This window comes from Mastacembelus armatus, chromosome 15, assembly GCF_900324485.2.
Source record: "Mastacembelus armatus chromosome 15, fMasArm1.2, whole genome shotgun sequence".
In the NCBI taxonomy this organism is placed as follows: Eukaryota; Metazoa; Chordata; class Actinopteri; order Synbranchiformes; family Mastacembelidae; genus Mastacembelus; species Mastacembelus armatus.
This window is the reverse complement of record NC_046647.1, coordinates 11810578-11838395: the sequence shown is the minus strand read 5'-3', so window position 1 is coordinate 11838395 and position 27818 is coordinate 11810578. Positions and strand designations below refer to the sequence as shown.

The 27818-nt window shown below is 41.7% G+C and overlaps 1 protein-coding gene across 1 annotated transcript; it reads left to right on the top strand.

Moving 5' to 3' along the window:
- Nucleotides 1-35: 35 nt before the first annotated feature.
- tet1 (tet methylcytosine dioxygenase 1) lies at nt 36-26627 on the top strand. Its single transcript, XM_026308860.1, has 12 exons — nt 36-342; nt 897-3291; nt 17238-19485; nt 20110-20200; nt 20889-20982; nt 21346-21554; nt 21654-21804; nt 22099-22188; nt 22453-22590; nt 22736-22912; nt 23061-23205; nt 23330-26627. The coding sequence occupies exons 2-12, from the start codon at nt 1105-1107 to the stop codon at nt 24379-24381; spliced, it is 6582 nt and encodes a 2193-aa protein (XP_026164645.1). The 5' UTR covers nt 36-342; nt 897-1104; the 3' UTR covers nt 24382-26627.
- Nucleotides 26628-27818: the final 1191 nt, after the last annotated feature.

Sequence of the window (27818 nt, the reverse complement as noted above, 5' to 3'; positions counted from 1 at the left end):
GTTTTCTTGTCCTCTCTTCCTTTCGGTGCCGACGACGAGTTTCTGGCCAGCGGAGCGTCTGGCGGAGGGAGAGGGAGCGGGGCTGCCCTGAATGGACTGACAGAAGAGGGATTTACATTTTAACGGGTGTCGTGCACCGCACAGACGACACGGTGCACGTTTTAAAAACCGACTATTGTACGTTCATGTGGGAGCTCGTATCATGTCCATGTGTCACCGCCGTGAGGGGTTGAACTTGCCAGCAGTCCATATTTGCCGAGGAGGGAAACCAATACAAGGTCTCGCTGTCTCGCTGGAGCGGAGTATTATTAGCAGTTCAGACAGTGCAACTGTCTCTCTCTGGTATGTAAAGCATTTCAGCCGTAAACGTGGAAACAAAACCTTTATTGGCAGCAGAACAAGCGATACGAAATTGAGCCTCCCGGACGCAACACGGAGGTTTAAATGCCAGACAGTCAAGTGCAGAAATAATAATAAACAGCGACGCTGAACGGGTTTTTACACCATAATAAGCCCTTCTTCCGGCAGTCAGAAAGACGAAAACAGGATTCGACCTCCGGCCGGAGCCCTTTCCTCAACGTGCCTGCCCTTTAAACTGTTAAAGCCGTGCCCAGGAAGCTGTAGCTTTTGTTTTTATGTAGTTATTCCGATTTTATTATGACCTTATTCCAAATATTTCTTCTACGTATAGATACGATAAAATTTTTGTATTGTCTGCACTTATAACCGTGACATAAAGTGTCACTTCCAGCAGAGGAAGAAAATAAAAGAGGAGCTTTTTAGCCCTGATGTTGTTCATTTGTACACCATGTTTTTGTTTGGTATTGCTCTAATAGTTTGTCATTGTCACGCTGAACACGTCTTTTGATATTTCCCTCCTGTTTTCTTTGTTATAGGTCCTGTGCAGCAATTACACAACAGCAATAGCACCATAGTTTACACTTTCAAAATAAAACACTAAAAAGGAAGATTTTATAAGAAAAAAAAATATATATATATACTATATATATATATATATATATATATTGTGTGCTAAGCAAAAGATAAACATTCAATTGGCTCCCATGCTGGCTGCCAGAAGTCCTCCCCTCCACACCCTCAGCCATGCCTGCTACCACCAAATCCACGAGGAGGCCGACACCTGCTCAGAGAAGAAATGGCCAGAAAGTGATCAGCACCAAGAGACAAACCTGTAACTCGAATAAACCCAGAGGAAGACCCACAGAGCGGCCCCAGAAAGCACCTGCAGACCCTAAAAGGTCAACGCCCAGGGCCCAGGCACAGTCAGGCCGAAGCCCCCGTGGAAGAAGAGTTAATAGGATTGCTAGTCAGTGCCCTGGGAGGTCTCCTGGCAGAGGTAACCATGCTGTAAATGTAACAGGATCGCCAAGGCTTAGACGACTGAGCAGTCCACATCACCACAACTTACAAGGCCCCCTAGGGCGAAGGAAGTCCCTCCGGGGCACACAAGTGTCTGATACTCCCTGCCAGCCTCCTAAACCTTGCAGAGGTGGGAGAAACAGCAGAGGGACCACAGAGAGAGGATGGCAGCATGCACAGCATGGCAACACAAAAAAACAACGCTCAAGCACCAGCGTCAACGATTCAACTGCAGATGAGAAAAATGAGAAACCAGATACCCGCGACGTTGAAGAAATCCATCCAGTTTGTCTAAAAACTGATTTTGAGGCGCATTTGGGTATTAAAGATAAAGCTCAAGGAGTCAACAATGCTAAAGAGGGCAGTCCTCTTAAAGCAGATTCACCACCATGTAATGACACACTGGAGGACTGTGTGCAGTACAGCTATGACAGTACCATAACCCAGCAGGACACAAAGACTATCAGCCATAACAGTGAAGGTGACCAGAGGTGCGTGATTGGGCCCCATGTGTGCGATGATGTTGATGGACAGCCAAAGCTCTGCAGTGACGGAAGTAAAGATAGGCCCTCGGAGCCCTCTGCCCTAATGAGTATTGACCCGCCAAGATTGCAGGGCAGCAGCAAGGGAAATGACAGTTTCTCAGTCCTTGGAAATAAGCTTGAAGATTTTTCCAGTGATGGTAGGAAAGATGATGTGTGTACTGTGCATCAGGAGGAGGGTAACATGTTGGACTTGAAAGAGAACAGGACAGATGAAACAATGATAGTTGTCACTGAGGGAAAAGAGGAAATCAGTCATGAGAGAAGAGAGAGTTCAGAGGCAGCTACAGCAGTTGAGAGACAAAATGAGACTCTGGAAGAGATGGAGGAGATTGTTGAGAGGCTTGAGAATTGTGAGGAAGGAAAGAAAGAAAACAAGAATGATGTTTCCGTCGGCCTTTCGGACTGCGACCTTGGCCTTCCAGCTTCTCAACCTCCAGATCCCCCACACTCTAACAATGGACTGACAACACAGGTAGAATCACCTGTAAGTGTGCTACCGGTCTCCATCACAGCTACCTCAAATCCCACCAAAGCCCCCTCCACCTTAGAGTCACTTGAACTAGAGGTTATGAGCCAGTGTGAGATAGACATGCAACCTACCATTCATGGTGCTAAACCTCAAATCCCATCAGGTGTCCTTGAAAATACCCTTATGTTGCAAACTGTTTCAGTGAGAAGAAAAACACCAGTTATTGTTCATAGTGACTCCCTCAAACACAGGAGCTTGAGGGATTCAGGCCAGGGGGAGCCACACCAACTGCAAAGTCCGGAGTTCCCTTCTCCTCAGGGAGAGAGACAAGCTCGCACACCAGCAGAGACGCAGACCAAAGATAGTGAATCCAATCAAGAGCCATTGCAGGGCCACAGGCAGAAAGAGACACCTTCACTGGTGCTGTCATCAGCTCCTCAGCCGAGCACACAAGCCCTTACAGCTGAGTGTGAACCAAACCACAGCGAGAATAGTGTTATGGTAGCAGAACCAGAGCTGGACTCAGTGCCAAAGATCTTGACTCCTTCTTTGGACAGTAGCTCCACCTTCTCCTGCAGTTCAGAAAGCACTCGCTCCTCTTTTTCTTTTGACACCGAATCCGAAGCAGGGTACGATGAACCCAACACTTCTGTCCTGCCTGAATCCTGGGGGCCAGAGGGGACCTGCTTACCCTCCTGGACTGCTTCAAAACCACAGAGCAAGGAGAAGAAGAAGCGGAGCAGGTGTGGGGTGTGCGAGCCGTGCCTAAGGAAAATCAGCTGTGGACAGTGCAGCTGCTGCCTCAACCGCAGGACTGGCCACCAGATCTGTAAGCTGAGGAAGTGTGTGAAACTGAGGAGAAGACATTCCTCTCCGCTCACTCTTTCTGTTCCACAGGTAAGACTTATATTACACTGTATTTGTAGATATTAATCACATTGAATAGCAACACATCAGAGTGGTTTTTATTGGGGTCATATCATAGATTAAGTCTCACAGTGAAGTGAATTTAGACAATGATTTCAGTTGAATCAGCTGAAAACTGACTGGCATCACTGCCTTTGAACTCTGAGGTTTCCCCGTTGCCCATTGGTAGCAGCGCAATTAACAGTTGTATCAGTCAGATGGTACAAACAGTGAAACATTTCTACATTTCGAGTGGTCTTGGTTGATTTCAGCAGATGGTGTACACACGACTTCACTGTGTCTTCCTGTTATACCTTAGGGAATACACTGAGTGATAAAAGTAGATGTGCTTGTGTGTGTGTGTGTGTGTGTGTGGTGGGGGTGTTGTGTCTGCATGTGGAAACGTGGTGCATAGAGATCAGGTGAGACTGCAAGTGCGACTATAAAGTGTCGGTAATGTCCTGTGTAACACAGGAAGGTGGTGTCACATGACCAGCAGCCACTCAGAACGTAGATGGAGTATGTGTGTCTTTTTGTGTGCGTGTCATCCATGGTACTAGCAATAGAATAATTGATTTATGAGTTACACATGATGACTGTGTATGTGCATGCTAGTGTGTGTGCAGGGCTATTGGCATGTAATTAAAGCCAGTGTGTTGTTACACAGTGTCTCTGAATGGCATTGTGAATGCATATTTTAGGAGAGATCTAGTAAGACGATGAACACCCAGGATAGAGAGAAAATTTCAAGCAGCTGTGCTTGTGACAATGTGAAAGGGGTTACTTTTAGTGATGAACCTATATGGTATTATCTTTGAATCTTCAGCTCACCTTAGCTTTACTGAGCTTTATTGTTAGTTTTCGCTGTGACAATGCCTGTCCCCCAGTGCAACTGCTTTAGTTCACTTTCCTGCTCTTGTAGGTCATTTTTGGCTGCAGCAAATAGTTTGTTTTTTTTTTTTTTTTGAGACAAATCCAGTGTGCATGACCTGCTCAATGTTAAATAGCACATAGAGAAATACAACAACTAGCTGGTAAAGAAAATCCAGCATCTAATAATATAAATACCTATTTTTTCTGCAGCAGTTGGTCAAGACCAAAATACCCACAAACACAACTATAGCGAAATAAAAAGGTTGTAATGTATGTTAAGTACAGTATGTAAAGGCAAGTGTTGCTAATATTTTGTTGATGACAAAAACTATATGGCAAAACTTTGTCAGGGCTTTGTTAGCTTCTTTTTGTGTTTGTCAGAAAATGATTAATGCATGCTTAGTTTGTTTGTGCATTTATAAAGTAGTAGAAATTATTCAGATGTGGCCTTAGCTGAATTGCACAAAAATCTGTGTTTATGGTGCCTTATCTTATCTATATTTTCTGTAGGGACAGCTATCTTCTCAATCCTGTTGGTAGGTGGGAATAAGCGTAGTCCATTGCAGCAGTAGTATATAGATGCATGACCATGTGCATACTTAAGTGGGTCCATGCAGTGGGGGTGGGGGTGTACTTACAACTGTGAGTGAGGGTCCATGTGGCTATGTTTAGTCTTGTGTGTGTGCAAGCATGTATTCATGCACTGGCAGAGCTCCGAGAGTGGCAGCACTGGCAGTAGCAGATCAGGGTTGATTATATAATACCTGCAGTGTTAAACCTTTGTGCACAATTTCAAAATATATGAGGAGGTCAGAATGGGAATGATCAGGCCAAACAGTGATTTACAAACATATTGTTTGGAAAGCCCTGAAGTGTAAGTCTGTATGTGTGTGTGCAGCTCAGGGCCAAAGACACACTCACAGTATGTATGTTTGTTTAATGCATGTGTCCTGTTGTTAACTGATAGTGTGAAACACTGATGATAAAATGACAGAAATCCAGAGGCATCAAGCAAGAGCCTGTACCTGGTACTGCACAGTCAGGACAATTGTTATAATTATGAGGTGTAAGTTAAATCCTCAGCTTCATCCATTATTTAATTCTACATCCAGAAAAGGTCTAGTAAGGTTACCTTTTGTCTTGTATTTAAATGTATAACTTACGAAACCACATTGTGAGTGCATGTGGGTGTACTTTGTGTGTGCTTGTAGTATGAGTAATATGTTAACATACTACCTGGCCGGTCTTGCTGATCGAGCTCACACACCCTTCCAGTGAGTGTTTTAACTCCTTGAGGTTAAGAGAAAAAAGTAGCAGAGGCCAAAGAGGAATTCAGTGTGGATGCATTTGCGTACTGCGCCTGGTTTTACCATAATGAGCCATTTTCAATGTGTGGCTTAGCTGTGGTTTGTTTTGGGTTTTATTCTGTTATTAAACATTTTATACAGATCATATTTGCAAAAGTATACACAAAACACGTCAAATATTTAGTGTTATGTGTATGAAAACAAAATAAATGCCTTACAATGGTAAATACTGTTTGGATATGTATAATGGAGAGAGTGAGCATGGTGCACAGTGACACTGGAGTATTCCTTTTAAAAATGTCTGGTTTCACTCAGGTTTGATGGCCCCCTTGTGGCCCCCGCCTTGTGTTCGGCAGTGAGGACAAAGCTGGCCCCAAAGACACATATGTACATACACACTAGTGCATACACACCAGAAACAAAATACTACAGTTCACTGAGTGCAAAAACTCCTGTATTTGTAGAGAGAATTTGACTGAAACAGTCCTGACATGTTTAGAGCTGTAGGCTGCATAACTGAGTCACTTTCAGTGGTGATGTCAACACTCATAGATAATGTTATTAGAAAGCACAGCCGAACAGACATTATCAGCATTTTCACAGAGGAGTGACCCACTATTGTCCTTCAGTCAGTCAGTCACACACTGTTAAATACATAATGAAATCCATAAATTAAGGATGCAAGATACAGTGCGATTCTGCTTATTATTATTATCTTAATAAACTGTTATTGTAGTTTCCAGACTAATGTGTGTCAGTTCATTTTCCTAATAATACACTGTAGCTACTTAGTACATATGCAGGCTAAAAAAACACTTTTATCTTTACCTTTTCCAATGTCTGTGTTCACCAAAGGAATTCAACAGTTATTGCATTAAATAGTACATTTGTTTTTGCAGTTTTGTGCAAGGCAAGTTATGTACCACATAATATATGTGACTGACACAGATGCAAAAGACAGCACACATAGATGGGGTTGTATTATCTGTGATTGCTGCTGTCTCTTTCTGTCACTGTATTTATCAAGCGCTTGCAATTGGTGAGATGCACTTACACTATAATAGCATACCAAAGGGAGCATTCACTCCCATATATTGCAGCTGCAGGTGGACAGTATACTTTTTCCAAAATGTCTGCAGGCTTCCAGTCAGCTAGGCAGTTCAACTCTTCTCATCCTGCAAACTAATTTGTCTCCTGCAACTTCTTCCTCTCCTTTTTCTGCTGCAGTGCATTTGCCAGAGGAGCAGCCCAGCTAAGATAACACGTGTATCAAGAAAACACTTGCAAATCTGTCAGACAGCACTCTGGTAGGGAGGACAGGCAGCCTGCAGCACCCAGCATTGACTGTTAGCTTTGACATCATAGAAGATATTCAAAGCCATGTTTGTATGTCTGCATGTGAATGATCCCTACCTATGTGTTTGGATTAAAAGAAAGTGTTCATGCATGTGGCAGTATGTATGTTTGCATTAAGATTGTTTATAGCCTGGAGGTCAGGCTGTCATGCAGCAAAACACTCTCATTGTTTTTAAATGTAAAGTGTTTAATGTAAAGTAGGAGTGATTTGTCCCAGAAGATACTCCTGTCAGGTCTGAACTCTTCTTCCCCTTCAAGCACACTGCAGGACTTGAGATGGTTGCCATGGTGACCTTATTGTCTGGTGCTGACCTTTAACCTGTCACGGTTGTCTGATGGCGTATTCTCTGGGTTGTTATGAGGATTAGTGGAGATAACAAGTGTGCATGCACTACTGTGGGGTTAAGGCTTTGAACTCAATAACCTACATCTAGGTAATTAGGTTAAACTGCTCATAGTGGGTCAGCAGCAAACTGGGTCTGTAAGGGATGAACACCTTATGCAAACAATGTGAGCATAGCTAGTGAGTTGTTTTGTGTCATTCGGACAGAAATGTGAGAATTATGAGCCCATATTTCTACTTTTTGATAATCTTTATTACACCATTTTCATTTGGTAGCAAATTTGTGTGATGTAGCTGTAGTTTTACTGCTATGTAAGCAGCGTATTGAGTCAACTAATGTATTTGTCACAAATACAGGGATCTTGAACACTGATGATAAGGTAATGCAAATTATTTCAATATAAACAAAACAAATATTCACATATTTAATTCGGTTTTATGAATTAATCTATTAATCAATAGTATAGCATACAGTGAGTCATGCAATGTTTATTTCACCATAGTATGACAAAAGAGTCAAAACGGAATATGATATCTCGTAAATGCTGACAATAAGTTGCTAGTGCTATTGAAGTAGACATAATGTTTAGTCAAGATAATTGCCAAACTGCACTGAAGTGAAATTGAACTGACTGCCAGGTTAAAAAAACCTGATGGAAAATCATCAGTAGTTGTGTAAAGTGTACATGTTTTCCAGTGAATATGCCAAAACATGCATTAAATCAGGAACAGTTTTAACACATGGTAGCATTTGGCGTGTCACTCTGCAATCTGTTTGGTGTTGAAGGAGAAACTATCTCCTTTTGACAAAAATGAGTACAGGTTTCCACACACATGCACGTGGGCACCTTGGGCAGCTGCATATCCACACTCTCTCTTCATTACGTAAATATGTGGGACAGCAAAAGACTGAGGTGGAAAGGAAGATTGGTGAAATGTCAAGGATTCTGCCAACAATTTACCAAAGCCAAGTCATTATATGACCAAGCCTTTGTGTTTTAGCTGCTCTCTTTTTTCAGCACAGACACACATTATTACACGGGCTTGCCTATCGTTAGGGTTACTTTGTATTTTCTGTTAACCTGGTCCAAGTCAATTAAATTTAAAATTACCCTGGGAGATACTTATCCATAATAGATTCAGGATTCGGGTAGCAGCCCAGGAAAATGGTTTGAAGGAGGGAAGTGTCTGTTTTATTTGATTAGGGGTTCAGTTATTTGGCCAGGGCCCCATTATACATCTGAGCAGATGTATGGCCCAGGCTATGCCAAAGACAGTAATTAAATGATGTGGGACGCCACTCAGATGCTGTCTGTTTTTCTTTTTAATGCGAAGTTGTCCATTTTTACAGCAGCAACAATGCAACATTTATAGTTTAAGAAGACATTTGTAACGGTAAGTGTTGATGTGTTGATACCAATACTCCCGAGTTCTCTTTGGTTCTTAGCATCTGTGAATTTGTGCTGTGTCCTGACTTCTGTAAGGCTTTAAGTCCTTGGGTAAGCTTTGAAGTTGTGCCACTTGGTTTCTCTGTTTGAAAAGAAATCCTCACTTTGCCCCCCAAAAGAAATGCCACTCAAATCCTATCAAGGGCACACAATCGCCTCTTTCTGGAGAAACCAGAGCTTATTCATGCATCAGCCTGACCTGCCTAATTTGGAATATAGCTTATACACCTGAAGAGGATAAAAACTCCTCCTCCTTACTTCCACCTGTCATTATATGTTAAGAAACCTCAAACCCCAGAGTGTTATTGACTGCTATGGTAATGAACATAATTAATTTAAATTATGTTATTATGCTTTAATTTTTGATCACTGTTCTTCATTCATTATTTTCTCATGTACATACTGTTGCTGTACAGTATGTACAGTCACAATGCACCACTGCATGCATCTTTCTGCAAACATATATGCATAGTTATGTGTGCGTGCGCACATGCATGTGCAGTCATCTGGTCAACATGCTTACTCAGCAAGTTGCACTAGCCCAAACTTAAGTAAGCTTTTTTCTGAGGTTCCTGGGCCCCCATGCTGCTCTGCCTGCATGGTGTTTGTGTGTTTGTGCATGTATTTGGGTCAGCATGTGTGCATGTGTGTCAGTGTTTACACAAAATGGATGAACCCACTCACCTCTCTCTGTCCTTCCCAAGGTGAAACATTTATTTCCATATTTAGCCACTCTAACCCCAAAACGTAAAACCACAGTGCCAAGGTAACAAAAAGTTTACACAAATGTTTGTCTTATTTCTACAATAGGTCCAGACATGTGACTAAATACATGAAGAGACAAACTAGCCACAAGATTAAATGTCTTTCATCCGTGTGTATAGGTTTTAGTGTTTATCCCTCCTCTCCTGGAAGAGACGGAGGTGTGAGAATTGGAGTGACCTGCTGTTCTTTAGCGCTGACCAACCACTGTCATCCTTAAATTGAGTCCATGTGGGTTGAGGGTGTGGTGTTGAATGGTGTGCTTTTTTCCAGGAGTGGGATTGTAGTATGTTACATAACACACTGTGTTTATGTGCGAAATAAAATCTTGAATATGAATCCATTGTGTCCTGAAAATAGCCTTCCCCAAGGGTTTCAAACTATCCATACAGGAAGTGTGAAAGCTATAAACATGCATTTATATCTGTGTGTATGTTTGTTGAGAAAACAGAGTGCATGTAGGAAAGAGTACAGAAAGCTATTGTGCAGACATTTAGTTTAAGTCTTGAGTCCACAGATGTTCTCTTGGAAAAGTGAGTAGTGTGAGACATGAGGAGCCTCTGGGGTCTGCTGAATATGAGCCATACTACTGCCTCCTCCAAGGTAACACAGGCTTTATGGTTTCAGGGTTCTTAAGGAAAATCAGCCTGGCTTTTACAAAATCCAAATGCTAATATGATTATTTGCATATAGATTTAGTCCTGCTTATCTGTGGCCTTTGCGGATGTTGGTCTTTCGGGATTTGACCTGTGCAAAAAGATGTTTGAGTGTCTGTGATTTTGTATGAAGTTGCAAGTGTGAACTAAATATGCAGCATTGGGACACATCCAAGCATGAAGCCTTGTTTTGCACTGTTTCCATAATTGTTAGCACTCATTCTGGTACCTCTAACACCCCACCCCACACACCTACGTATATACATATCTCTGTCCTAGATGGCATATCTGCTTTTTTCTCATTGGATTATTATATGTATGCCATATACCACTACCTTTCAAATAAGAGGTGGAAAGTCATAATGCAGATAAAGAAGAAGAGGAGAAACTCCCTCAGAGTACTAGCCTTCATGAAAAATCTGTTGCTTTGCCATGCAAATGAGTCAGGCACAAGTTGACCTTAGCACTGGCAGTAATGGCAGTAATGACTATTGGCAACAATCATGTTTGGCGCCGCTCCATCATTGGTCCTAGTGGGTAAGCCTCCAGATGTGTCAGAGATAGTTTAAAACTGCATTTCAAAACTTGTTTTCTTTTACCATACTTGCATGCTCATGTACTGTAAGGTGATTAATGTCCAGACTACTCATTCCTACAAAGTACTGGGCAGCTTGTAAAAGAAAAAAATGTAGATGGGACACTTAAAGAGCTGAAAGGTAAAGGTGCGGTGGAATATTGTTAATAGATATAAAGTACTTTTGGATGAAGGAACAGAGTGGCTGCAGGACTTTGTTTAACAAAGTGGAATGTCATATTTTTGTGCATTTAGTTACCTTTTTTGTAGATATTAAGAACATTAGCTGTAGACTTCAGCAGCATGTCTGTTAATAGTTGATATGATAGCAGTTGCTAGGTGTGTATCTCACACAGGCTTGTTTTATTGTTTAGGTTGGCATAACCTGTTTAACAGTCTAGTTTCCAGTCTTCCATAAATGTCAAACCTGTCAGACTACTCGTGACAACTCTCTTCAAACGAGAATTTAGCTGTAACTGTCACAGTGATTCTGAAACTCCAATTTAAAATAACCTGCATAAGGCTTTTCCTTACTCGGACAACCCAATTGCCATCATAAACCTGTCCAGGTTTAAGGAGAATCCAGGACATCAATGACTGTAAGGAAATGATTCTTTAGTTATTGAAATATATATATTGTGTAAATATCAGTGAAATGATCTTCTGTGCATTTTGCAGGTATCCTTACAACTTTATTATGTTCATTTCAGGCTACATGGGCAGGCAATATGGTTCTCAAATTTGCAGCCAGTATTTCATACTATGAAAAATGATTAAAGACATCCACTGGCGTTGTTCCAAGGCACTGGTTGTGAAAGAAAGACAAGATGAAACCACACAATGTAGGAGTTTGACAAGGACTGACTGACTGAACAGCTCAGTTGAACTTTGTAGTGGCACCATTATAAATAAATTGTAACGTATTAAATTCTCTTTTGCTGTGACAGAACTAAGGACTCCTCCTAACCATTTTATAAACCGCTTTTAAATTCATGTACTATATTAGCTATAAATTAAGCCTAGTGGGTGTATCAGGCTTATAAATAGCTTTTGAGATCTTGACTTGGTGCTTTGCTAAAACTGATTGTATCTTCCACCGTGACCTGTGTGTGATGTTTGGATGTTTATTGTTGCTATAGTTCATATAGACACGATACTGATATAGTTTTCATTGACGTGTGTGGATTAAGCTGCATACTTTCTGCTCTCACATTCAAACACACGGTTGGTTATCAAAATGCTCTGGCTCGGACTGCCTTCATGTTTCCATGTCCTGATGTGACCTCAGCGTCTTGGCCACATGGTTGTCTTTAAGGGAGGGGTGGAGGTGGTGGTGGGGGTGTGCTTATCCTCTCATAACATTTTTTGTGTTTGTCGTTTGCTTTTTCACTCCTTGTTTTCTCTCAAACCACAGCTTTTCCTCAGGGAATCATTTAGAAAGAGAAAAAGGCTTTGGGGGTGGATGAGAGAAAGAGGGTAAGGATTGTTGAGACAGTAAGGAAAAAGCATAGTATGGATTTCTTGAACATCCTCTTTTCTGCTAGATTATATTGAGGTCTTGCAGAAAATGATGCTTTCATACAGATGATAGTGTTTGATATAGGATTCTTATACTATAGCTGAGGTACCTTGAAACTCTGGGGGGAGCAGTTTATGAGGAAGGGAGACATACCACACAAATGTCTGCAAACTGGACAGTGTTGCTGTCATGTGATGTTAACTTCTGTTTAAAAGGCAAGTATTTTACTCATGGATGTAAGTTTAACTATTATGAGTAGGTTTCTGTTTTTTTTTATCAACTAACTTGATTAACTGATTGATTAGTTGAATTAGTCCTGTTTGTTTCATCCAATAGTCCAATAAAAATGCAATTTATGTTGTTTTTAAGAGTTATGGGATATGCTGGGAGTACCAAATGGGGGCATTATTTATTTATATGGATTTTAGGCAATTAATCACTTAGATTTTGTTGTAGATTAAGTTTTCAATTCTATTAAATTTCAGTGTTAGAGCAAGGAATTCACTGAAAATTACCAAGCCCAAAATGAGTGTTGCTGAGCTGCTTCAAGGGTTAATATCTCAGCAGTTATGGAGTTAGTTTCCTCTGATCCAGATCCAGCATGTGTGCAGTATCCGTTCCACAGATTGCCTCCAATCGATGTGCGTATGGCTGGAGTAAAAAGCCCACATAGGGGATCCTTTGTTTAGGAGAGTCTAGGCATGGAAGATAATTTACAAGCCACTAAGGTCCTCACGCCATTGGCTGATGAGGCTCTGTCTGTGTCTGCAAAAGACATCCCATATATGTGTGTGTCTATATGTCTGCGTGTGTGTGTGTGGCGAGTATGTGTGTGTCTGCTGTAGCAGCACTTTGCTACAGCGGCTCACAGTCGCCCTAGTCATGACACCCAGGAGCTTTCCCTGTGCACGGCTACTGTAGCCAGCGTTTTCTTTTGAGGCTGAAGGAAGGCAAAGCAAGATGGCCACCAATACCTTTTAGGGATATGCTGCCTAAACCGGAGGGGCTTCCTCCGAGGACAGACAAGGTAAAAGCAGCCGAAAGCGCCTGTTCTCTCACTGCAGATGGGTCAGCTACAGTAGAGCACATCAAGAGTTTATCCTCTGTTGTGTCTCTCTCTGTCACCTGGGATTTAGCTGATTGGAGCGCTTCATTTGGAAGCTGGTGTATTGTTCCTACTGAGTCACTGAGGGTCTGTGTGTGAGTGTTTGGCTTGTCTTTTCCAGGTGGGTTTAAAGGATATGGCAAGAAAGTCAGCAACAGAGTTTCCAACAGAAGCAGAGACCTCTCTTCTCTTTCCGTGTTGTCTTTTTTCATTCTTGTATTGTTTGAGTCCCTTGCTTCCTCTTTTCTTTCTTGCAGTGTTTTTGGACAGCCATATTTCTGCACCTGCTGTTTTTTGCAGTGCTTGTAAGCCTTAGGTTGTAACCTGTAATTTAGCAGGCTTTTCTTGTTTAGTTGCAGTAGTAAAGACATTATTATTGTGTCGTTTGTAGAACAGAATCCTCTTTCTAACACCATTTGATGAGTAGATCTTTAGAGTTGATTCAGCTGTGATCCGTGCTGGTGTTCTGTGAGCCTTTTCTTTTAACTTTATCTGGTTTGTTGTCAATTATAACGCCTTCTTTCTCAGTTATTCCTTTTATAGTAGTGTGTGTAGTGTGTTTTGTGTGTTGAGAATATGACATTGAGCTCAGCGCAGACAGGAAACGCTCTCAATGAATGAAGGAAATTCTCACGTGCTAAGCGAAACACACATAAAACAGTACTTGCGCTCTCAGCGAAGGACGGAAGCGTGCTTTTTCAGTGCTTCATTGTAAGAGTGTTGCACTGTGGGTCTTCTAAGGTGATTTCTGCAAAGCCACAAAGTGAACAAAAAGTACACTGCTAGCAGTAATTCATGAATTAAGGGCTCTTTCTTTTCAGTTGGAGATGTGTTTGTATGTATGTAAACATGTTTGTAGGTGCTGTGTATGTGATTCTGTGTTGAGTGTGGATACACACTTCTTCAACCCTCCTTGGAGACTTATCCCTTGAGAGTGGTTTGTTAGGATTCAAGCGATGGTCACACTTTGTTGCTACGGTAAGTCGCAAACTGTGTGTTTGTGCGTCAGGCATGCCCCTTAGATGCTCTTACTACTATATGTTTTATTGAAGATTTAGAGCTGTGACAAGGAGAAGTTGGGTATATGTTTGTGTAGCAGAAAGGACAAAGACTGGGATTTGTATTTGAATCAGTGCAGCACCGTGTAAGTGACTTTAGATGCCCTGAGGCAGACACAACAAGCACAACACAAAGACACAGCCCTAACGCATCACAGACCCAGCTCTCACCAGAGACCCAGTGGCTAAATGAGAGCACATGACTCTGCATTTGCATCCTGCATTAGGCTTTTTGTTATCACAAGAGTAAATGCAGTATAATTTAAAGCAGAAGCTGTACTTTGATGTCAGCTTCATATTATACACACTTGAATGAATAAATGGATGCACAGTCAGGCATATGCATGCACACACACACAGACACGCATGTGTGTGGTGCAGTGTTGGAAGACAGCCAGTGCTGCGTTATTATTGAAAGCATTTTATTGTGGCAGACAACCTCTTTCCTCTCTTTCTTTCTCTCGCTGCTCCCCATCTTTTCCCTCTTTTTCTCACCCTCACGTTTGAATGTTGCGGTGGCCCATTTCCACATGCTGTGCAGAGTGGGTATCTCACGCTGTTGTATCGGCAGCTTCACTGTTACCTCAGCCTGTGCTCCAGCTATCTGTTGCATCAGCATCTATCAGTGAGACACAGTCCTGACAGTCACAGAGAGTGTAGTGGAATGGGGACAAAGTGTGATGGATCAGAGAGGCATCTGAGCTCATCAGTGAATTGGTGATAAATCAGCTGATCCTATTAATCATGTCTGATCTCAAATTTTGTTGATCACGAACAGCTCTGTGATTTCTGCAACCTCTACTCCCACTATCGAACTGTACTTTGACTTACAAGAAAAATCCTCCTTACAAAACTTTTAACACTGTTGTAATAAAGCATTTTGGCAAACCATTTTGAATTCTTTTGAATCACTGGCCAAGAACATAAATAAGTTGGTGCCATGTTGAAATATTGCCAGCCCATCTACAATTAATCTAACCATGAGAAACATATTCAGTTATCTCAGCCATCACTGCTAAACATCGGGCTCAACAGTTCCAGTTCCACATATTTTAAAAGTGAGCATTTCTATCTAGAACACCATGTTCTATGAATTTTCAGCAATGACAATGGAACAAATGTTACAGAAAAGGCAAATTTAGATTTTCTTTGCCTTTAATTGTCATAACAGCTTGAACACAAATAGCATTTTTACTCTCTTTCCTTTGTTTCAATACTTTACGTTTGTTTTCTTTTGACACCACCATCTGGCTCAATTCTTCTTACACACTTAAAAGTCAAATATATTGTTATCATTTTACTGCAAATGCCTCGGGCCTAAGTGGATTTTTAGCTGTAAAACTGAAAAACAGTAGCACTTACTACATGTTATTGCAGTAATAATACATGGGCAACTGTGGCTCAGGAGGTAGAGCAGGTGCTTCAGTAATCACAGGGTTAATGGTTCAGTTTCTAACAGATGCAAAATCTTTCCATTGGTTAGGAGGCTATCTCGCATTGTGGCTTTGTTGTCATGTGTGCTTTGGAGGGCAGTTCTATCCATTTCCACATTTAAATTATGATCTTATTTAGTTAAATAAAATAATAATAGTATTAATCTAGGAGTAATAGATCAGAGTAACCTAGTTCAAGTCTGGTGGGAATAGAAAGAACAAAGAGCATGTGTAACTAATAAACTCGTTTTCTGTTTGGTCTGTGTGTTCACAGGAGTCTGGTTTATATTGAATCTTGATCAGTCCGATTTGTGTGCACATATCCTGCTGTAAAGTGTATTAAAACAGTGGTAGTGATCGGGTTTAATAGGTGTTTATGCCAGGTAAACAGTGACAAAGAACATATCTCCATAGACCCTGCAGCTACACTAATTCATTAGAGGTAGGAAATGGGATCGCTAACATACACACACGCAAATGTTAGCTTCATGTACACACAACTCACAAAAATGCACACACATCCACAAGCTCGTGCAAATGAGTTTAAGATCATTTTGTCAGCTGAGTCTTAGCACATGATACTGGACTTTTATATCTTTGTCATGCTGCAACATTTTTAATCAGTCTTAAATTAAGACACAACTTTGCTTTGATCGTGAACTCATTCAAACTGAAAAATAAAGAAGTATATGTTATTATTTTAATAGAATGGTTTTGCCTTAGTCACCTAACCTAAGATAACATGTAAGCTACAATGTTTAGCACAATGCTGTAGTAAAAACCCTTGTTAAAAAGGTCCTAACTACTGTTTCTCAAAAGGTGAAATTAAGACTATAAAAGTATGTAATCAGCATGGCTTTTAGGGACAATCACTGGTAGCACTGTGTGCCTTTGGATTGTCATAGCTCTGGTGGCAGTCAGAATCTGTCTTAGCTGAAGGGTCAAGCAGTGCTGTAGCTGAGCTGTGTTTGCGTAAGAGCCCCAGTTGTTTAATCACTCAGTCACTAAAAATGCACAGGGATAAGCATGGCAATTGTGTGAATAGTCATATGTGCTTGCATAGTCATTAATACATGCCCAGGGACACACCTATAAATGTAACATGTGCCCTCAGTGACCCACTGGTAGTGAACTATATGTGATTGCAAATGTTTACTTACTGACTACCTGTGGATTTGTGGCTCGCATCACACTGTAGCTCAGGCAGAAACACAGGCCTGATTGAATCCTCAACTGGGAACTAACAGTTTAATTTTTTATTAACTCTGTTTAGAGATTGGTTTCGGCAAGATTTAGAGAAAGCAGATTCTTTGTTTCTACAGACCGGAATATTTTCCACAGTCTTGTCAGTGACTGCAGCAGATGCTCATGCCATGCTGTGAGGCAATCTGTTGAGCTGTGTGCCGTGACTGTTTAAAACAAGCTGAATCACTGTATACCGCCAGAGCTTGTTGAGTCACCTCTCTCATCTTGTTTCTCTCTCTCTGTCTCTGTTTGTCTCAGGTGGTTCCAGAAATTGGGTCGGTAAATGGCAAAGGCAAGGCACAGATGGATGACACCCACACAGCAGCAGAGGATGATGAGGGGGAGGACAGCCACATACCTCAAACACAACCTCCACAGTCTCCCCCCATCAACCACTTGCTCACTCACAGCCTGGCATTGGACCAAGTCGAACGGCCAGCACTTATTAAAAGAGATCCCAGGATGGAGTTGACCAGCATTACACTTCACCAACAAGTATGCTCTTCTGCGTCTCGTCAGAATGGTTCTGCTGAGAACTTGGCAAAACCTAACGGTGCTAATATGACAATGATGTCGCACTTTGATCTGCAGTCTGCTAGTAAAAGGACTATGATCGCATCAGAGCCTCGAAGGACTATAATAGCCACAATCCCTAAAGATTGTTCTGAGCATGGACCCAAGACTCCTCCAGGTGACCTGTCAGTTCCACTAAAGAAGATCAAACTTGAAGAGCCATGGGTCTGGATCACTGAACAGGCCACCACCAAGCTGAATGATGAAGATGAGGTCTGTGAAGACCCGCTGTCTACGCTGGCAGCCGTGGTGTGCCTTTCTGTGACAGAGAGGAAGGGACTGGAGGAGAAACTTTTCGGCTCACGTTCATCCATTCTTCGCTCCATCAAAGCAGAGCCACCAGATTTGCTCTTCATCAAAAAAGAGCCAGAAGACTTAAAGAATGACTCATGTCAAAAAAGCACTCCAATTAACCTGCGAAGCTGTCCCCAGCCAATCAAAAGTGAACCTCCTCCAAGTGTCTTGCTACCAAGCGTGCAGTCTTTGGCAGAGAAGAGAAAACTTAGTTTTGATCAGGCTATTGCTATTGAGGCTTTGACTCAGCTGGCAGCTATACCTCAAAGGCCCCCAGGGTCAACTGAAGCTGAAAGTAAGTGTGAACATCCCACTTCTACTGCTGCCTCATTTTCAGTCTCCAATAAAATTCCAACCCAGCAAGAAACCAAACCCACAGCAGCTTTCCGCAACAACAAAGTCTCGGTTATCAGCTCACCACTACACCAGACGTCAGTCATACGCCCTCCTGTGGCCAGACAAGGGAATGTCATCCAGTGCTCTTGGGGGTCCAGCTCTAACACAAAGCTGTCACTCCACGACCTGTTAGAAGCCAGCTCAGATGGTGATAAAGCACCCTGTAGGAAGACAGAACAGGGCTTTGGTTCTCATTTCATCAAGTCTGAAAGCAGCTATAAAGATCCCAGTGATATCAAGTTTAGTAAAGATCATGAGAGGTTGTTTGGGGGGGACAGTGACAGGGTTGTTGGTAAAGTAAGGAGAAACAGAGATGAGGAGGAGGTGGCAGCTCAGCTGGCAGACTTAGCCTTCATCATCCAGTCACGACACAACCAGCAGTCAGAGAACAGCCCTCGAAGAGGAACGCCTGTGTCGGCCATTAAATACAACTGCATTTCACAGCTGCCCCCTAGTCAGAAAAAGACTCCCGTCAAAAAAACAAAAGCTACTCCCTCCAAGCCCAGGAAAAAAAAGATTAGTGATGGACCACATGAGGGAAGTAACTGCAGAACCCCCCTATCAAAACGCATGCCAAATGGAGGCCAGAAGATTCTCCCACAGGGAAAAGCAGGCCATCAGCACAAGAGGAACCTGTTTCTGCCTCAGGCTCAAATTGACCTGAAGAGATACTTGGCTGAGGCTGAAGATGAAAGGAGGCAAGTCATTTATCACAGCAATGCACACAATACTCAGAACTACAGCACTCTCATAAGGATCAATCACACTCATGGTCAAGAAAACCAGCCATGGTCCCTTTCAAATGGTCCACTCCAACAACACCATCCATGCAATGGTATTGCTGCAGGACCAGGAGAGGAGTGCAAAAGTAATTCGTTATCTCAGGTAGTACAGCCCTGTGGTGGGCTGCAGCATGGTGCTGATCCTAATACCAGTTCTGCCAATACCACTTTTCTCAGCCACACCACTGGGCACCATAGTCTGGCTAATGGCTTCTCAGGGGCTCGACAGTCCCCTCCACTAAGCCAGCAGGGCTACTCCAAGCTGGAGAGGTCAGGACCTGTCACTGTCCTGTCCACTGCTACTGATGGGGATCTGGGTCACTCTGCAGCATCAACTCCATCCAAGAACAGCATCAACAGCTTTTTGGAGTCTCCTGTGAGTTTTCTGGATACCCCTACCAAGAACTTGCTCAATACACCTTCCAAAAAACTGGCTGATCTTCCGTCCTGTCAATGCATGGGTGAGTTGCACTCAGGAGAAGACAGGTCTGTACAATCTGCATTGGTATCACGCCAGATATATTCCACTTTGTGACTCAGGCAGCCATGGATGTGTGCTTTCAAGTAAATCTGCAGTTCCTTAACATCAAAGTGACCATTGTTTTATGTTTCTCTTTGTGTCTGATGCAAACACACACACACACGCACACACACATACACACACACTCACACAAGAGTTGTGTTGTAAATTCAAGGGCCAATTCAAAAAAAAGAAGGCTGCATTTTACTGTTATTTCAAGGAGGATTTGGATGCTTTGTTGAGTGTTGTTGCCTTATAAAATAAACAACAACAACAATAATAATAATAATAAAACTTTATTAAAGAGGACCTTTCAATCAGAGTACAAAGTGCTTTACAATAAGTTACATTCATATTTACACTTATCTCACTACCTTTTAATGAATATTTGTGGGCCAGTGTTTTTCTCAAAAATATGCCAGCACCACATCAGAGGAAACAATCCACAACCTGTGTCTGGTTGTGCAACTAGTCCTCGAAACGACAAGGCTATTGTGCTATTTAAAGAAAAGTTCTACACTCATTAAAGTCACTGTGATTTACATTAGATCTTTTTTTTCCATAGACCAAATCATTGAAAAGGAGGAAGGACCTTACTATACTCACCTTGGGGCAGGACCTAGTGTTGCTGCAGTGAGGGAATTGATGGAGAACAGGTAGAGTGACTGTTCTGTTTACACTGTGTGTACATGTGAGTATGTTTACTACCCAGCACAATGAGGGCCTGCTAGTCAACTACAGGCTTGGTGGAATGGGGCAGGGACAAAGCCAGTCTGTCATTAAAAGGAAGCATTGCTGAACTAGCTGAATGTGTGCATGCTCTGTCTCAGCTGTACACACATGTACACACAATGCACACACAGCATGTTGAAACAGGAAACCCCTAGAGCTGAGGCGAGGGGCCCGTAAAACAAGATGACAGCCTGTTTAAAACAACTTGGGGTCCGTCACAGTCCACTCATAACTGAAAATATTCTGTTCTGCAGTTAATGGGCTTTTCAATTACAATTCCGTTTTTTGATCTAAAGTCATCTGAGTAATTTATGTACCATTGCGGACCACTATTTCTATATTGTTATTACACCAGTTTTAAACTATATTGTTATTTATTATCAGTTTATAAAACTGTATACTATACACATATGGGTGAGGCTGGAGTCATATCTGTACATATATAAAGGCTTCATAGGGGAACTTAAAATATGGTAAAGGAGCTATGTATTGTCAATTACCATCATGTGGTAGCTATGTTATGTTGTCTAATATGTGTTGTCAGTGATATGTGCTCTGTGTTCGATAGCACAAATTTGTGGTTCTTTTATGTGTGTTGTGTATTTGTCACAGATATGGTGCCAAAGGAAATGCAGTAAGGGTTGAAGTTGTACTTTACACTGGGAAAGAAGGAAAGAGCTCCCAAGGGTGTCCTATAGCTAAATGGGTATGTGGCTTATGTTTATGTTCATGTTATTATCCTAAATATCCACAATAAGTCAGCTGTACATTGAGGCCTTGTTGTGCATCTCATCATGGATAGAGAGAGAAATTAATCACAGATTCTTACCCTTACAGCAACCACAGCAACCACACCCCCAACTATGTAACCATCAGTATAGTAATAATTTACATCATCTGTAAACATATGTCAGGACCCACACCCAAAGCTGACTATTTTAAACTATTCTTTAAAAAACATGCAACAAAAATATTGCTACAAAAAGCCTATTTTTGCCCTTAATAAGTGTCCTTTATTTATTATAACCTGCATGTTTTTTGTGTGTATATGTGCCCAATCATTTGACAGGTGATCCGGCGTAGCAGTGAAGAGGAGAAGCTGCTGTGTTTGGTCCGCCAGAGGGCAGGGCACTACTGTGACACAGCTGTATTGGTGATCCTCATCCTGGTGTGGGAGGGAATCCCTCGGCAAATGGCAGACCACCTCTACAAGGAGCTCACAGAGACCCTGTTTAAATATGGCTCCCCCACCAGCCGTCGCTGTGGCCTCAATGAAGAGTGAGTTCCTGTTCCTTTGTTTTGCAATGACACTGCTTCCAACCAGTTTTGTTTCTTGTTTTTATTTTTTATGTTCCTCTTTCTACTCCACATCCACAGTCGTACATGTGCATGCCAGGGCCTGGACCCAGACACCTGTGGTGCTTCATTTTCCTTTGGCTGCTCCTGGAGTATGTACTTTAATGGCTGTAAGTACGCCCGAAGCAAAATGCCACGCAAGTTTCGCCTGCATGGAGACTACCCAGAGCAGGTGAGGCAGCTGTCAGCCTCTAAAATTTCTAGAGGAACTCATCTAATACAGTCTCTCCTATTTGTTTCTCCTGGTATTAGAGTGATTTTAGTCTTTACATTCAGTACATTTAGCTTGTTACTATGTTTGTGTTTGTAATAAAGGCGTACTCTGCATCTTTGCCAAACATTTGCCTCCTAGTGGCTGATGATCAGTATGACAGTCACAGTTGTAGGCTGAGCAATTAATACATTAGGGACATTTTTAAAAAGCTATTGTTCTTTCTAAACTCCTGAATCTGTGTGATACTTTTAGGAGGAGAAGATGGAGGACAGCCTTCAGGGTCTCGCCACCGACCTTGCACCACTCTACAAAAGAATGGCTCCTGAGGCCTTTCAGAACCAGGTATGAAATAATTCTGATTGTAGGCTTGTGTTCCAGTAAAATTCATTTTTTCCTCTCTGTTTTTTTTTTTTTCAAATTATTGCATGGCATCACTGCAGATTGCACCAGAGACCTTTTTCAAATTTTATGCTCCAGATTTCTTCATTCCTCTGACTCACATAAATTCATATGCCATCAGACTCCTGTAGTGTTGAAAATGTTAACTCTCTTACTATCTTCACAACAAACTGACTCTTCTCATGTCGTGTCCCTCACCTCTCACAGGTGGAACATGAGGAAACAGGGTGTGACTGCCGGTTGGGCAAGACAGAGGGGCGTCCATTTTCGGGGGTCACAGCTTGTGTAGATTTTTGTGCTCATGCTCACAAGGACAATCACAACATGACTAATGGCAGCACTGTGGTAAGTAAGCAACAAGTGTGACACCATGCAGTCTGTTCCTATACTGTGTTCTCAAATTTCCATGGTCATTTGTTACCCTGTTATTGATTAGATACAGCATACTATTTGGCTGAACAATTTGTCTTTTGTCTATGTGTGTTTTTAGGTTTGCACTCTAACCAAGGAAGATAACCGTGCTGTGCGTAACATACCAGAAGATGAGCAGCTCCACGTTCTGCCACTGTACAAGATATCTGACAGGGATGAGTTTGGTCAGGTCGAAGGCCAGTGGGCCAAAATCCAAAGTGGTGCGCTGCAAGTTCTGTCTTCCTTTCCCCGAGAGGTGAATGAACAGAAAACTTCCATTTGCTATTTAGAATTATGTTGTTGTTTTTTTTCTTTGTAATTGTAATGATGCAAAAATGTAAACTGAAATGAAAACGTGTGATCTTTTAAATCATTGTTTGATTGTGTTTTCTTGGGTTTATCAGGTGCGTCTGCTTGCTGAGCCAGTGAAATCAGCCCGTAAGAAAAGGCAAGAAGCTCGTCTCAGGGCTCAAGCAGAGAAACTGGAGAAGAAGCTTGGGCTGACTCCTCTCACACCTGGGAAAGTGAAAAGCGAAACCCCCAACAAAGGTAATGAATCCAAGACTCTGGTCATGTTAATCATTTTTAATAAATAATATGCCAAAAAGTGTAAACACTTTATGATTATCACATTAAAATTTAAGACCTACATGTATTTTTACATCCAAAACAGAGGCACAGGGCTACTACAGCTCATACAAACTACCACCGAGACCTGCCAGCGTTGGAAGATACCTACCAGAGAGGAATCAATCCAGCACTTACAACCAGAGCACTAGCAGTTTTCCCACTTCAGGTGCAGGGGTCACCCCAGAGAGGTTGGTCATCTCCCCCAACCACCATGGCTTGCCTGGCCTGCAGTTTGGAGAAAAAGGCACAGCTTTCAATTGTAAAACAATGAGTGACACCATGAATGGTTACTCGCCAGCATCTGGCAATCAGAGTATTCATTCAGAACGTATACCTCCACATAATGCCCTTAGTGACTACGCCTGTACTTTTAAAACTGAGCCCAACGAGGTGCACTGCTCTCCTCTGCACAGACCCTCCCCCAGCGGGAGTGCTCCTCCTGCCTCCTCCTTCTCTCCTAGACCTACCTCTGAGGGCCTCTTCAGCAGGCTCAATGGACTCCACAGGACTGCAGGAGATGTTGCGGCAGAGGTCAGGGGTCATGACCTCCCTCCGGTTTCGTCTCTCCCCGTTTCCCTTCAGAGTCCTCAAATTGAACCTGAGGAAGTGAAACAGGAAAAGGTGTGGTCAGACAGTGAGCACAACTTCCTGGACCACAATATAGGTGGAGTTGCTGTAGCGCCATCACACGGATCCATCCTGATAGAGTGTGCACGGCGGGAGCTCCATGCCACCACCCCAATCCTCAAGCCAAACCGCAGCCACCCCACCCGCATCTCCCTGGTCTTCTACCAGCACAAGTCTCTAAATGAACCAGGCCATGGGATGGCTATGTGGGACGCCAAAATGGCCAAGCGGGAACGGGATAAGGAGGAAGAGGCTGAGAGATTAAGAATGCTGGAAGGCTTGGGGAAGAACAGAAAAGGAGCTGGAGGTGTGGATCTAGAGGAGGAAACAGAGGAGGAGTCAGAGGAGACAAGGAGGGTCATGAATGTCCCCACACGTCACGCGTGGACTCTCCCAAGGGATGGTGTAATCACCGTGTCCCCTTATGCTCTTACCCAAGTAACGGGCCCCTACAATCGCTGGACTTAGTCAACATGTTTTACATACACACACACACACACACACACACAGAAAAAAAAAAATCTACATCCTGTGCTTCTGCCTTACCTCAGTCAACTTCAAACTGCTACTCTCATTTTTATGTCATATTCATTGTTTTTTTCTAATATCTGTTTGTTCACTTTGTCCTTCTTCGTCTCTGCCTTTAAAATGATGAGGAAGACCAAAGTTTGTTGGCTTTTTAACTGTGAGTTTCCATGTTGGTTTTTATTTTAAAGAGATGGTGCTTTGAAGCATTTTAAAGATGTTTTTAAACTGGTTTTATATACATGACTAGAACAAAAAAAGATGTGATTATTTATTCTGATCATAACAATTTCTATTTAATTCCTGGTGTAAGCCTGTTTACTGCAAGATTTCTATTATAACCTGCATTATGTATTGACACTCAGAATTTATGTTGTATAGTAGGTCTATGCTCTTTATTTCAACCAATAGTTCTCTTTTCATAAGATGAATTTCATTGGCTTTTTTATTGGTGCCATTCTCACTGTAACCTTTGTTTAGCAAATTCATTACATCATATAATGTAGAAAAAAAGACTAATATTGTGGATATTTTTACTACAGGTTGTCACATGTAGCATTGTGCTTTTCCTTCTGCTGCCTCTGACTTTTGTCAGCAGTTTAAGAAAGAAATGTACTTCTTTGTTTTGTTTATTTTCTCAGCGCCTGGATGGCTTTAATTTTTTTTTCTTTTATTCACAGATATGTTTGGCATATATCAAAAAGCACTTTTTTATTTCCTAAACTTAACTTGAAAAAGGTCCCAATCCATAGGCCACAGTGTGTATGTACAAATAGAGATATATATGACAGTTTAGCATGAACCCCTGTTTTAGTTTGTGTTTATTTGATTTTCATTCATTGGATAAACAATTACATACATATCTAAGGAAGTTCAAAACATAATGAGGAATCGTGAAAAGCGGCAACAGCTTATCATTTTATGACAATTATGTTCACCTTCTGGAAAAGGAGTCTTTCATAGGGCACAAGTGTGATTATAGGATTTCAAAAACTTACTGTACATTTTAATGGTGCTAATGAGACCTCTGGTGTTTTTTACAGTGATCACAAAGTGTCAGAATATTGGCAGATTTATCCATACTCTGGATTTTAATATAAAACTGTATTAGCCGATGCTGAATAATCAAACTATTTTGCCTCCTCTTTGCTTTTGCTGGAAAACCACTTAAACATTAGATCCTGCTCAGACAATTGCCTAAGATGATTTTCGGGTGCTCAACCCTTGTGAAGACTTTGTTTACAGATAGCTTCTTCACAGGGTCTGAATAAGGGGGTTGGTATCAACTCCTGGTGAATCAGAATTATTAACCAACGAAACAGGAGCTATTCGTTTTCAGAAATTACAACACAACTGATAAATACGTCTCACTGATACTCACACTAACACTGGTGGTAGAACATGTCCTGTGAGAAATGTTTTGGTCTTTTATATACTTTTACTTCCTTTTGGTGCTAATAAGACAAGATGTCAAGGTACATGCATTGACTTAACCTGATTATATACTAAACAGTGATGGCATGGTGCTTTTTAAACTTAGCACACACTGATTTGGTATATGATTCAATACAAAGGTATTTTTATCATTTCTCTGGATGACAACAGACTGAGATACATTGGTATCCCACATTGATCAACGTATTTTCAGCAAAGTGTCAGTAAGAATCAGTACAAAAGCTATTTATTCTGCAGATGTCCATGTAAAGTACACGTGTCTTCCACAAATGCAAGTCTCCAGCAATTCACAAAAACCATAACATACACTCAAAATAAAATGAATGTACACAGTTTTTAATTCAGTTGATTCAGAAAGATGTTTGAACATCACATTGCAAAGATACAGTTGTAAATGTTTATTTTGGTTTCCTGTGGGGGACATTCTCAGTCCACATTGAAAGTCTTTGTACCAGCGAGGAACTAACAACTAGCACCAGCATTCAAAAAACTGAAAAAATACTTTTATTAGCAGAAGATATGTATATATGTATGTGACCCATATTGTTTTTACAGTACTGTTAATGGTGTTTAGACAATAGATGATCTTGCATATTTTGAAACTGAATTACTGTATGTTGCTGAAAATATATTCAGTTTAGACTTGAGAAGAGAGTACATTTGGCATTCCTTTTATGGATGGCTGATCTCTTTTGGGTTTGTGAAATAAAGTCATATTTATATTTTGGACCTGATCATGATTTCCTCTGTCCTGATTTGTTGTGTATGCCTGCGTGGGTTTCTGTACACATGTGAAAGTGAAAGTAAAGTGAAAGTGACTTTTTGTGGCCAAGTATGGTGACCCATACTCAGAATTTGTGCTCTCCGAAAGTGCACACACACAGCAGTGAACACACACACACACACCGTGAACACACACCCAGATCAGTGGGCAGCCATTGCTGCAGCGCCCGGGGAGCAGTTGGGGGTGCCTTGCTCAAGGGTCTCACCTCAGTTGTGGTATTGAAGGTGGACAGGGTGCTAGCTATTCGCTCCGCCCCACCGACAATTCCTGCCGGATCTGAGGGCTTAACAGAGTTGCATCATACTATTTATTGAAATATGAAGTAGGCTGTTTTTTTTTAACAAGCCAAATAGAAGTGAATATGGCACACTAGCCAGCTGTATGACTCACTGCTGGAGTATTTCAGTTAAGCAATTTAGACCTTGTTCTTTTAATGACTAGGGATGAATCACTACTTGTTTTTGTACAATTTCTCTCCGGAACCAAATGACACTGTGGATCTAGGAAACCCATTTGCTACTGACACTGTGAGATAATGAACTGAAAATGTCAACAAACAAGAGTGCATCAGAGTCTAGTCAAATCTAAAGACAATCTGGAACAGTAATTCCAATATCAAAAATTTGTACAGAAGTAGCATTACAGTGTAAAGATACACTGCTACAAGAAAAAGCCCTGAATTCAAGAGTTTATTTAAACATAAGCATCAATTTATGGTTACGTACAAAGAAATAGACAATATAATACTGGAATATAATTATAGATATATTAAGTAAATAGGTAGCGTGGTGGATTGGTGGTAGCACTGTTGCCTCACAGCAAAAAGGTTCCTGGTTCAAAACCCAGCAGGTGCCTTTCTGTGTGGAGTTTGCATGTTCTCCCTGTGCTTGTGTGGGTTTTCTCCAGGTACTCTGGTTTCCTCCCACAGTCCAAAAACATGTATGTCAGGTTGATTGGTGACTCTAAATTGCCCATAGGAGTGAGTGTGAGTGTGTGAGGTTGTTTGTCTCTATGTGGCCCTGTGATGGACTGGTGACCTGTCCAGGGTGTACCCCTGCCTTTCACCCAAAGAGAGCTGGGATAGGCTCCAGCAGATCAATGTGATCCTAAATAGGAATAATCAGATATATGTGATGGATGA

Excerpts from the sequence above, each read along its gene's own strand:
- tet1 (XM_026308860.1), top strand. The coding sequence starts at position 1,105 with ATGCCTGCTACCACCAAATCCACGAGGAGGCCGACACCTGCTCAGAGA. Across the intron at positions 20,201-20,888 it reads AGGGAATTGATGGAGAACAG|ATATGGTGCCAAAGGAAATG; the intron begins GTAGAGTGACTG and ends TATTTGTCACAG. Across the intron at positions 21,805-22,098 it reads ATGGAGACTACCCAGAGCAG|GAGGAGAAGATGGAGGACAG; the intron begins GTGAGGCAGCTG and ends TGATACTTTTAG.